We start from the raw sequence: 12,012 nt of genomic DNA, 5'->3' as shown, positions 1-12,012 counted from the left end.
ATTTTATTTTAAAAATATATAACTTGAATGTGTGCGACTAATGCATCATTTTAAGCCTAGGAGCAACAAAGTTAATTGAATTTTTCTCAAAAAATAAATTAATTGAAGTGCTTAATTTTTAAAGTTAAATTTAAATTTTGTGATAGAAAAATGTTCAAATGTCAACAAAATAAATCAATTGCCCATTTTTTTTTGTAAAAAAAAAAAGTTCGACAGAGTAATTGATCAATACAAAACTCATATGAGATCGTTTCACAAGTTTATTTTGTGAAACGGATCCCTAACCTGACAAATCTCATGAAAAAAATATTCTTATATCAAAACTATTGTTTTTGTCTAGTGAGAGCTACTCATAAAACAAAAGGAAGGTGCATCAAGAAAAGAGTTGTTACATGACTACATCAATCTTTTAATGGTGACATTGAGACAATGATGAAATATGTCTCACTTTATTATGTCAAACAACCCGAAAATGGAAAACCAAAAATTGTATGAACTAATTTGGTTATGGAGATATTGGCATTTAAGTGACGAGAATGGTGAATTGTTTTTCCTTGTTTTTTGGTCTCACATTTTCCCGTGCTTTAATTATTCACGAATGTGGACCGCTGTTTAAATCTTTATAATATAAATATTTTCAGCCAATAAAATGTATACAATATGTCACCATTGTTGAATGTCCTTTCAGCATTATTACGAAAAATGACTAAAAATAATATTTAAATAATAATTGATTAGTGGACTAAGAATGTGAATTAGTTGATAATCAAAAACATAATTTTCATATATTTATACATATTTGATAGGATAGAGAATTTTAATTATAATAATCTTCTACCATATGATGTTAATATAAAAGAAATATTTAAATTCAAATTTATCTCGTCCAAGAAAATTTGTGATCATGTGAGATTCCACTTCAATATAATTTAAATAAAAAAATTTATTTGAAATATAAAATTCTATATCTTTAAAAAATATTTAGGATGGAGATAATCTATACATATTTATAAACCATTAATGGCCCCTTTAGCCCCCGAGGATATGAGTCGTTCGTTAATTCTGTGCCATAGTATATTATTAGCTCACTCAATAGATAAACAAAATGGGTGCCTTTTTCCCCCTAAATTTCCCCCAAACAGATGTGTTTAAAAAATTTGTTGATGTTTTGTAATGACCTATTTTGTGATAAAATAAATTAAATAATGAGATGAATTTGAAGTGGTGCAAGCATTTATGGAAAAGGTGAAAAGAAATCGCAAGACATATACTTTGTAGATATTACATTAAATGCGTTTGTGCAGTGCATTTTATGTTTATCAGGTGTCTGATTTAACTTTCGCTTGACAAAGTGATGATTTTACCAATCGAAATTATTATACAAAAAGAGACAGAATCACATTATATATATATATATATATAAAAGAAAGATAGATTAAAACGAAGCAGCTTGACCGTTCAGAATCTTATGCATGAAATTTGAACAACTCCATCCCACATGGCACGTTATTAATGCTATTTGCATTAACTCATCGCTTCTCCACCTGTTTCTCTTCGCCTTCTCACCACCAGAGCTTTCTTGTTTTTATATGTCGCTTATTATGTTTCATATTCTTCCTCCTCCGAATCTTCAATTACTAATTCACCAATCTCCTTCACATCCCATCTGTTTTTCTTAAACAAAGGTTCTTACAAGAAAACCAGTAGCTTCATCAATAAAATCTGAATCCCCAGTGCTACTCCTTTCACAATTCAAATGCTGCTTTCCCGGCATCCCTTTTACGTGAATTAAAGATCTCTACTTCTATATCTCTTCTCCAAACTTGTTCTCTCACTTTGGTTTTCCCCGTCAAAGTTTCGTGAACAGAGAGCCCGATCCATTCATTCATGTAAGCGTCGAAACACGTCAGTTTTTCTAGTTATAAGTTTCTGCTGTGAATATTGAGTTTCATTTTCTGTGCTGAGGTTTATTATTCATTCTTTTTGTTGGCAGAGAGAGAAGATTTGAGATTTACTCCACTCTATTTGCATTGAAAAAATACAGCGGTGTACTCAAAGAGTGCCATTTCAGATTCTGCGAATGTAAGATTATTTTGGGAAAAAAATTATTGTATCATTTTAGTCTTTTTGCATGTCAGCACAAGGAAAGCCGTTTAAGATACTTCCAGATCAGCAATCACTTTCAACCCAACCTACTATCTTCCAAAAACCAAAAAGGGAAAAAAAATAAAAATAAATGGCTAAACCCATTTTATGAGAGAGCAACTTTTTAGCGTTTCTTGGTTGAGATGTGAATCTTCCAGGGTTGATGATTATACGAATTTTCAGGCCACTGAGAAAAACGCCGTTCTTGGGTAGAACAGAAGGTTCCTTGAATTCTGGTTTTCCTAATAAAATAAAGTTCGTACAAAATCATGACTTGTCTGTTGCACATTAATTTCATGTATCCACCCTCCATTTTCCACTTGCAGCGCGAACATCGTCATTTATTACTTTTAAGTTTTAATGAATACTTCTGGCGACTATCCAATTAAATTTTCTATGACGTCAAGATTTCTTGACGCATTATATTTTGTGTTAATCCCCTAAAGCTTATACTTTTAAATATGGTTATACAATTATAAAGACCATTCTTTTTACATTTCTTTAATGGAATGTAAATATTCTTCGAGTTCTCATTGTAATTCTTTTACATTTCTGTTTCAAGACTTAACTTTTATTTCTCAGCGTAGACTACAGGTAAGTAGTTAAAGATCGATGTTTCCACAAAACATGTTTGAAGGGCACCAATTTTTGCTGGACATGGAACATAAAACACCAGAAAATGAAATGGACGACTTAATCCGGGGTGATGATCATAATGAAACAAAATCAGGCACTAATACTATGGAAGCTCCGGGCTCCATTGATGATCAAGACCCCAATGAAAGACCCAAGAAGAAGCGATACCATCGTCACACACAGCATCAAATCCAAGAAATGGAATTGTTAGTACTATACTACACCTGCAATATAATCACATTTATGAAAAAAAATCTTCATTTTTTAATAAACATTTGAACAGATATTTCAAGGAAATCCCGCATCCTGATGACAAGCAAAGAAAGGAGCTTGGCCGGAGATTAACGCTGGAGCCTCTGCAAGTGAAATTTTGGTTCCAAAACAAGCGCACCCAGATGAAGGTGAAGACATTTTCTTTTTTCGACTTGTTTTGGAGATTTGTTTAATGTAGTTGATTTCACTGATGATGAATAATTGTACAGGCTCAACATGAACGCCATGAGAACACGAGTCTGAAAAACGATAATGATAAGCTTCGTGCAGAGAACTTACAATACAAGGAAGCTCTCAGTAATGCTACTTGTCCCAACTGTGGTGGCTCGTCTGCCATTGGAGAAATGTCCTTTGATGAGCAGCAACTCAGGATAGAAAATAGCCGCTTGAGAGAAGAGGTAACTGAAAAAGAACTTAATTAATTCTCCGTATCTTATAAAAATGTGATTAATCTGAAGTTAATGATTGACTAATTGAAGAGATATGGGGGAACGTGTTCCATAAGATGTACAATGAAGTAAATAATGGCCAAATTTTTCCTTTTCAGATTGATAGGATTTTCGGAATAGCTGCAAAGTATGTCGGCAAACCTGTGCTCTCATCTCCTCATCTCCCTGAAGGAGCGGCTCGTTCACTTGATCTTGGAGCTGGGAATTTCGTTCCACAAGCAGGCATTGCTGGAGAGGTTTATGGAGCTCCAGACCTTCTTAGGTCACTTTCTGGCCCAACCGAGGCTGACAAGCCGATGATCATCGAGCTGGCTGTAGCAGCTATGGAGGAACTCATACGAATGGCGCAAACTGGAGAGCCCTTGTGGATTCGGAGCGCTGAGACGAATTCTGTTCAAATTTTGAGTGAAGATGAATATATTCGAACTTTTCCTCGTGAGATTGGAACAAAACCATTGGGAATGAAATCTGAAGCCTCGCGGGAGTCATCTGTGGTGATTATGAACCATGTTAATCTGGTGGAGATCTTGATGGACGTGGTAGGTTAATTTCGCTCATATGAGCTTATTGCCATTTATCTCTATCTTGGCTTCATTTAAAAAATCGAATAATCAATTAATTAATATGCTGTAACTGTGATTGTAGAATCAATGGTCCAATGTGTTCTCCAGTATTGTTTCCAGAGCAACGACCATGGAAGTATTATCGACCGGTGTGGCGGGAAACTATAATGGAGCTCTTCAAGTGGTATATATTTATAATATCTGATTAATTCATATGTGAAAATTAAGTTTACAGATTGATAATGACCGGATTCTTGTTGATATTAGTCCATACACAGCAGCAAATTTTAATGATATGTTCTTATTGTTTTGATTTCAGATGACAGCCGAGTTCCAGGTCCCGTCTCCATTAGTTCCAACTCGCGAAATCTATTTCGTCAGATACTGCAAACAACATACGGAAGGGATTTGGGCTGTTGTGGATGTTTCTTTAGACAACCTTAGACCTACCTCTATGTCAAGATGTAGAAGAAGGCCATCAGGTTGTTTTATTCAAGAACTTCCCAATGGTTACTCTAAGGTATAAACCGATTCAAATCTTACCAATACCATGAATCTGGCCTGGCCGATACTCCTAGTTGGGATCGTAATATTGTATCTAACCTTAATATGTTAGGTTACATGGGTTGAACATGTGGAGGTGGATGACAGATCTGTTCATAGCATCTATAAACCTCTAGTTGAATCAGGAATGGCATTTGGGGCAAGGCGCTGGGTAGCAACACTTGACCGACAATGTGAACGATTAGCAAGTTCAATGGCAAACAACATTGCAGCTGGTGACATTGGAGGTAAATTAATTATGGTTCGATTAATTTAATGTCCTTTTTTACAACACTGATCGGGAAAAATAAAAATAAAATAAAATTATCATGAAGTGATATCATCCCCGGGGGGTAGAAAGAGTATGCTGAAACTGGCTGAAAGAATGGTGATGAGTTTCTGTACCGGTGTTGGTGCTTCAACCGCGCATACATGGACGACACTTTCTGGAAGCGGTGCTGATGATGTTAGAGTCATGACTCGAAAAAGCACGGACGAGCTCGGGAGGCCGCCTGGAATTGTGCTGAGTGCGGCAACTTCATTCTGGCTTCCAGTTCCACCAAAGAGAGTTTTTGATTTCTTGAGGGATGAGAATTCAAGAAGTGAGGTACACATGAACAGTTCAAGCATTGAATTTTGGTACGAATTTTAACTTGGGCATATTATTTCATAAATCTGATTTGTATATTCTGCTTCATGTATGATAACTTTAGTGGGATATTCTTTCGAATGGCGGCCTTGTTCAAGAAATGGCACATATTGCCAATGGCCGTGATCCTGGAAACTCCGTTTCTTTACTCCGTGTTAATGTAAGTTTTTAGTTCCATTACCTTGAAAAGCATGCTTTGCGACAAATATGGTAAAAAGATAGTAGTTAATTTTATTTTTTTTGTTTTTTCGTATGAATTATGAGTCATGATATTTAAATCTAGACCGTCACATTTGTTGATCTCATTGAATTGGTTAATTTACTAATTTCGTTCATTTTAATGCAGAGTGCAAATTCAAGCCAAAGCAACATGCTGATCCTACAGGAGAGTTGCACAGATTCGACGGGCTCATATGTCATTTATGCACCAGTAGACATCATGGCCATGAACGTTGTCTTAAGCGGTGAAGACCCGGATTATGTTGCCCTCTTGCCGTCAGGATTTGCCATACTTCCAGATGGGCCGAATAAACATCAGGCTGGTAGGGGACTGGAGATTGGGTCCGGCGGATCTTTACTGACTGTCGCATTTCAGATATTGGTTGATTCGGTCCCGACCGCGAAGCTTTCATTAGGATCTGTTGCAACGGTCAACAGCCTGATCAAGTGCACTATTGAAAGGATAAAAGATGCCGTTCTAGGCGAGAGTGCATGACCCAAAATCATCTTCCCCACTGGTAAAATTCTATATACACTGCTTCTCTCATTTATGTTTCGTACATGTGAGTTTTTCTGGACAACTTTGAGTGATGACTGATAATTGAGATATCATATCATAAATATAAATTATCTGAACAACTCTAACAACCAAGCATCTTGACCTCTGGTTTTATATTTGATTATTACATTAAAACGATTAACAGAAGTTGCTAGAAGAGTTTATTACACGCTAGGAAACCCCTTCGTATCGTCTCAATATTTTTCCCGTGATCTCGACGAGGCGAATATTTTTATTCCAGCTCTCCATTGTCTCATTTTGTTGCTGCAGTTGACGCCTCCATGCACAGAATAACATATGACGAAAATGGTTTTGTTTACTACAAAAACTAGAGAAAGGAAGAAGTCAAGAACGAACCTCAAAACAAACCCAGCTAGCGAGTCTTGTATGAAAAAAGCAACGGTACCAGCTTGACTGAAGGATCGTCAAGTAAACAAAGGCTCAATCGTCTGGAGAAAACCTTTGTTTTGCTGTAGAGTTACTTGACTAGCTAGCCTAGAGGTTTATTTTCTTTTGGTAATGTTGTCTGTTGTCAGTGATGTAATAAATTGCATTGTATTTTGAAAGAAGAAATTAAATATGATTTAGTAAATTATAATAATTTCTTCATGAATATGGTTATTTCATTTTCATTTAATTATTATTTACTAATTAACCCATATCACATTAGCAATTTTTAAAGCAACATTTGGTTTGACTGATATAATAATGATGGACACAATGTGTGTGAGTTTGGCCAAACCTAGGATCCACCCCGCCTTCTTTCAGTCCTGTCCCGCGACTCGACGGGTTCAATCCGGGTTCGACTCGTTGGAACGGCCAACAATATATAACTTTATATTTATCCAATAATAAATTTAAAATTTTGCGGATCCATTAAATTTATATAATAATATTCATGACAAAAAAATATTATCACAAGTTAAAATATATCAACTTGTATTCAATTGATAACTAAAAAAATGTAATGATATATTTTCATATCAAACATATAATAATAAAATAAAATAATTTCAATCCAAAAATTTTATAAATTAAAATTATAAATAAGGTATACTTAGTGTAAAAAATAGTTATATCATTAATAATATATGTACATATATGTTTTAAATATATAGACATATTTTGGCGGGACGGATTTGATCAAATTCGAGAACCGCTTGTAGATCTATCAAGCTAGGTCTAAACCCGAGCCCGTATTACCAATTGGGACGGATTTAGTACTAGTCTAGGTTTAAATCTGACCCTTATCATCTCTAATTATGTATTCATTTGTCTTGAATTGCTCTAAATGGTTCCACATGAGCAACCACGATACATAATTCTGCGTCTCAAGAGTTGTAAGTAATTAAAAAATCAGATTTTTCGAATCCCTACTTGTTGGAACTCGATTTTCTCCTTAGGACTCTCTCTTTGGAGATTTTTTTGAAAGATTTTTCATTGAAATATAAAATATTAAATCCTTAATTCATCAAAGGGGACTTTTGACACTTCACATGAGCGGCTATAGGGCTTGGAAGTGATGGTGAACGACTCAGACTCTAAATCCGATTTATTACAATTTTACATTGTGTGTTTCTAGTTCTTAACGATTTCGATGATCAATATGTGATTATTTCTTAAATGAATTAAATAAGATAAAACATATAATTTGTTTTTCCATTAACATTTTTATATTCATGTAAAAAAAAAAAAAAACTAGTATATATATTTGTATTTTCTAGTTCAATATAACTATCGAATTATATATAAAAATGATTTTTTTTCCGCAATAAATAGGAGTAGACTGTATACCCAATCTTTGCTTGGATAAGAATGTTGACAATACATTAATCGAATTAATTAAATATCTATCTCGTTATGGTTAATAAATGACATAGAGGGGAGAATCAATCTGGGATATTGAAATCATTATTTCCTTGCATAAACGTAAGGTGACATTACCAACCAAAACTTAATGCAATAAAACAATGAGTCGTTGAAATTATAAATGACGACTTCAACTCATGGAAGTTGCCATTGCTGTCACCTAATTTCTTTGTTTTAACTTTTACTATACAACATTTATTACATTCTCGACTTTTCTTAGTTTTAATTAATTTTTTTTTACGGTCAAATAATCAACTTTTTTTTATAAAAAATAAATAAATAAATGATTTTAATCATCTTATCGATATATATATTTTTTTATCGTGATTGATTTTATTTAAATTATTAAAAACACAACAAATCAAAGTTTAAAAATAAATAAATAATTTGATCGTTCAGTAGATATATAGAACGACATTCATTCGGGGAATAGAGAACCTTGTTTTCGAACACATGCAAGCCCTTGAAATAAATGTTCTTTCACCCTTTAATTTTGGAATGGCATAAAGAATAATTAGAAAATTGACATAAAAATAACCCCTTCGTAGTTTGGTTTATAATACTTATTTCATTTTAGGGAAAAATAAAATAAAAGAATTTTACATAAATGTGTGTCTATTTAAGGCATGGAAATTGCGTATGCATAGTAAATACTTATAGTTCGCATGTAAATTATGCATGAATTTTTGTAACAAACCAACAAGCTGATTTCCATGTTTTGTAAGAATATATTAAGTTCAATCGAATTTATAACCCACTCTAAAAATTATTTATTCATTTTTGTGTGTATATATATACATACTACATAGATTTATTGTAAACGAGAGCTGATGAAATTTATAAAGAAGCAATAAATTCGTTATTAAAATCATACCGACGAACAGTTGCAATTCGTACAAATGGCAGCAGCCATTTAAGTTGAAATGTTATATGGTCAGAAAATGATGACTTCGAGAGATGATGTCAATGTATTTAAATCTGAAAATTTTATAATTACAATTTCCAGAGGACCAGAAGATTATATATAATTAGATTAATTAAGAAAATATATATAACAACAGACGATTAAATCAATGTATTCATGAAAAATAAATAAATTTTTAAATGCAAAATCAGAAAGTCTTGAACCATAGGTTGCAATCGATGGATGTGATTTTAGAACTTCTAAATACATTAAATAGTCATGTGGTTCACTCATCCCCATCCTCATACATATAATTTTGTTCAAAGGAATATTTAAAAATAATAATAAAACTTACACTATTTAAGAAATTAAGAGAGTTAGCATTTTTGATCGTATACATTTATCTATCTTTCTACTATCTTTTAATAAATTTCAATCTTAATAACTATCTTTGTTTTATTTTTTCAAATTTTGTTCTTTTCTTGAAGTAATGTTGATGTAGTGCAGATATCAGATATGTAATGTGTAATTTTCATCAACTCTTCTTCCGATAAAAAAAAAAAAAAAAGAAGGAATGAAACTATCCAACAAAATAAAATATTGACAAAATAGATAACTAAAATCATAAAACGACAAAATTGATGTAGGGTTCATCGGATCGGGCCTCGTTAAAGTGAATCGATGTATTATGGTGGAGGAGGAGATGATGGACCAAAAATTCGTGAGTTGTCGCAAGAAAATTAATGAAGAATAGAGTGTGATATCAATACCAATATTACTACTGGGCATGCACGATACTGCGTGTATAGGGAAATGCATCAAATTTGGTGCCACATTTATTTCATACCAAAACCTTTACAAAATACTTAATGCTCCACTGTGCGAAAGTTTTTTTTTTATTTATTTAAATGTTTGATGAAATATATCAATAAATACCAAGAATAAAAAATTAGCCAATTAAATATTTCAATTCAAACACGTGTGTAAGAAGAACGAAAAAAAAAAGTAAAGTTAATTTGGTTGGGGTGTTTTTCCTCTTTGTTCACTAAATTAAAATTACCTCTTGATCGTTTAGAAAAATAAAAAAAGGGTTTTTTTTTTTTTTTCAAGTGTATAGTTATGTAGATCAAATTTCATTTTTTTCGGTAAAATATAAACTTTACAGAGATTAATGACACTTGTTTCTCTGTAGCTAGCGATGCATTAAAATATTAAAAATATTTATTTATATATGATTTACTGCACCTAAAATCTCTAAAGCTGACTTCGATTTACTTAGAAAATTGTATATTGTGATGAATACTTAAATTGAGTAAATAAATAAATTATTTTAAAATTCCACTAAAATGACTTTTACTGTAATAACAATTCTAAAATTTTACGAATTCTATCTTCTTAAATGTGCTTGAATTCAGACAGTTTTCGTAACCTATTGACCGAGTTCATGCTAATATAAAGATAGTACCCTCGATGGGAGTGGATTTGAAATTTAACTTAATCAAGTTTTATCAAACACGTGAAAGAATTTAAAAAATCATAGATTTGAAATGATGATCCAAACTCGACCTCAAGATTGAGATTTCGGCGATGATCGAATATGAGATGAACTATAAAATTGTGACATAAAATGTGATCAAACATGGAAACACCAATCGTGACAATAGAACTAAAAATAATTGGTTACTAAACGGAAGGGAAATGAACTTTAGCCGAGACTGCAGAGTCACTGAAGGTGGATCTGTTTGGAAACCCAGTAGTGTTTGTGTTTTAGTGAAAATAGATGTCCAATGCATAATGGGCCTATAATGGATATATATTCAATCCGGAAAACTGAGCAACCCCAGCACTTTAAATCGATCATTAGACCACAGAGTAACTTTAGTCGGATTAGATTATTTTTTACTATTATTATTGAATAGATCGAGTTCACTGTAAATTTATGTTCTTATACCGAAATGAGAAAGCACAGGACAAACGTAAAACCAAAGAAAGCATTGCGCAGTCGCTTATTTTCGATTTGATTAGCTCGACTTTAGCACAAAATCAGGTTTGGTTATTCAAATTTTACATGCAACTTAATTAACCAGACTGCTAAATTGTTCGTTTCATGCGCATCACCAAGCACGCACCTAATGTGAATTCAGCCCTTCATGCGGCTTACCAGGGAAATCGACCACTTACTCTTTATTTTTTCTATAATTTTTAATTCATTTCATCAACAAAGAATACACGAACTTATGGATCATTCCGCACCCGCGGGGATGAAATAAAACTCTTGATTACAGGGCAAGCAAACATATTCGATCGCAAAAGGATTAACCCAACTTTTAATAGAAAAGAAAATAAAGATCACTTCTTTTTCTTGATTTTCTTCACACAATCCATTCACCCGAGACACAAATCAAAGTTCAAAGATTCCGACTTCCTTAAATCTTGATATGCAGACAATGACGAGTCCAACAATATCAAGATCCCAACAACTTCTAAAATCGAAACACTCGGTTCATATGTTCCAAAACCCTGTAGACACAAAACAAATGTACCCACTTATTTACAGCCTTAACCATGACCAACTACGTTCCTACGGCTGGTAACGCAGCCATGAAGGAGTTGTAAGACGACTCCAGATCAAAGTGTAGCTGTCGTGCATGCTGCTCCGTCAGCTCATCAGCAGCACCCATTTTTGAAAGTCTGGCAATCCATTCCTTCATCTTCGTCTTGCCCTCGAAATCAGGTGGCAAAATCGACAACTTATTGAGAGAAGCAGCTAAATCAGACAACAATGGATGGACCTGATCAACAGCAACCATGTTCAGTTTCAAAGAATCCATTGCCGTAATGAAATTCTGTACACACTCTGCAACAATGGCAGCTGAAGTTGTGGCTGATAGTGCTGAAGTTGTACGGTGCTCAATAGTGGCAGGAACACCTGAAATCACAAGCCGATTCAGGGCAGCCGGGCAGTCCATTTTATATATATCATGGAACCGCTCCATGCTTGGCACAATGTCTGTCACAGTGGATGATAGAGTCTTAAAGTGGGTTAATAATTTTTGGCATTCAGTTTCGTACTCTGATGGAGAAATTATGTCGCGGACATAAGTCTTCTCAACCTTCTCAGTAGCTTTTATAATTGCGAAAAGCTCACCAAAATTGTCGTACATCTCTCTTTCGCGCTTGTCGTTCCATAGTTTAACCTCCAT

General features: G+C 33.6%; 2 protein-coding genes across 5 annotated transcripts; one reads left to right on the top strand and one right to left on the bottom strand.

Moving 5' to 3' along the window:
- Positions 1-1,588: 1,588 nt before the first annotated feature.
- Positions 1,589-6,592, top strand: LOC140978617 (homeobox-leucine zipper protein MERISTEM L1-like). Of its 4 annotated transcripts, XM_073443800.1 has the most exons (14): positions 1,589-1,889; positions 1,994-2,082; positions 2,304-2,354; positions 2,728-2,987; positions 3,065-3,182; positions 3,264-3,452; positions 3,602-4,042; positions 4,149-4,250; positions 4,386-4,586; positions 4,683-4,857; positions 4,945-5,216; positions 5,323-5,418; positions 5,605-5,995; positions 6,307-6,592. In XM_073443800.1, exons 4-13 carry the CDS (start codon positions 2,758-2,760, stop codon positions 5,971-5,973), a joined length of 2,193 nt encoding a protein of 730 aa, XP_073299901.1. In that variant the 5' UTR covers positions 1,589-1,889; positions 1,994-2,082; positions 2,304-2,354; positions 2,728-2,757; the 3' UTR covers positions 5,974-5,995; positions 6,307-6,592. The 4 variants fall into 4 exon arrangements, with proteins under 4 accessions (XP_073299901.1, XP_073299902.1, XP_073299900.1 ...); XM_073443801.1 differs by lacking the exon at positions 2,304-2,354 and having other exon boundaries at positions 2,733-2,987; XM_073443799.1 differs by lacking the exon at positions 2,304-2,354.
- Positions 6,593-11,035: 4,443 nt separating this feature from the next.
- Positions 11,036-12,012, bottom strand: LOC140978538 (vacuolar protein sorting-associated protein 28 homolog 2-like). The gene has a single exon (XM_073443676.1). The coding sequence runs from the start codon at positions 12,010-12,012 to the stop codon at positions 11,383-11,385; it is 630 nt and encodes a 209-aa protein (XP_073299777.1). The 3' UTR covers positions 11,036-11,382.

The sequence above is a fragment of the Primulina huaijiensis genome, chromosome 6, assembly GCF_012295235.1.
Source record: "Primulina huaijiensis isolate GDHJ02 chromosome 6, ASM1229523v2, whole genome shotgun sequence".
NCBI classification, from domain to species: Eukaryota; Viridiplantae; Streptophyta; class Magnoliopsida; order Lamiales; family Gesneriaceae; genus Primulina; species Primulina huaijiensis.
Note: the sequence above shows the minus strand (reverse complement) of the source record. Positions and strands in the feature narration are given on the sequence as shown.

Excerpts from the sequence above, each read along its gene's own strand:
- LOC140978617 (XM_073443801.1), top strand. The coding sequence starts at position 2,758 with ATGTTTCCACAAAACATGTTTGAAGGGCACCAATTTTTGCTGGACATG. Across the intron at positions 2,988-3,064 it reads CAAATCCAAGAAATGGAATT|ATATTTCAAGGAAATCCCGC; the intron begins GTTAGTACTATA and ends ACATTTGAACAG. Across the intron at positions 4,043-4,148 it reads TGGAGATCTTGATGGACGTG|AATCAATGGTCCAATGTGTT; the intron begins GTAGGTTAATTT and ends CTGTGATTGTAG.
- LOC140978538 (XM_073443676.1), bottom strand. The coding sequence starts at position 12,012 with ATGGAGGTTAAACTATGGAACGACAAGCGCGAAAGAGAGATGTACGAC.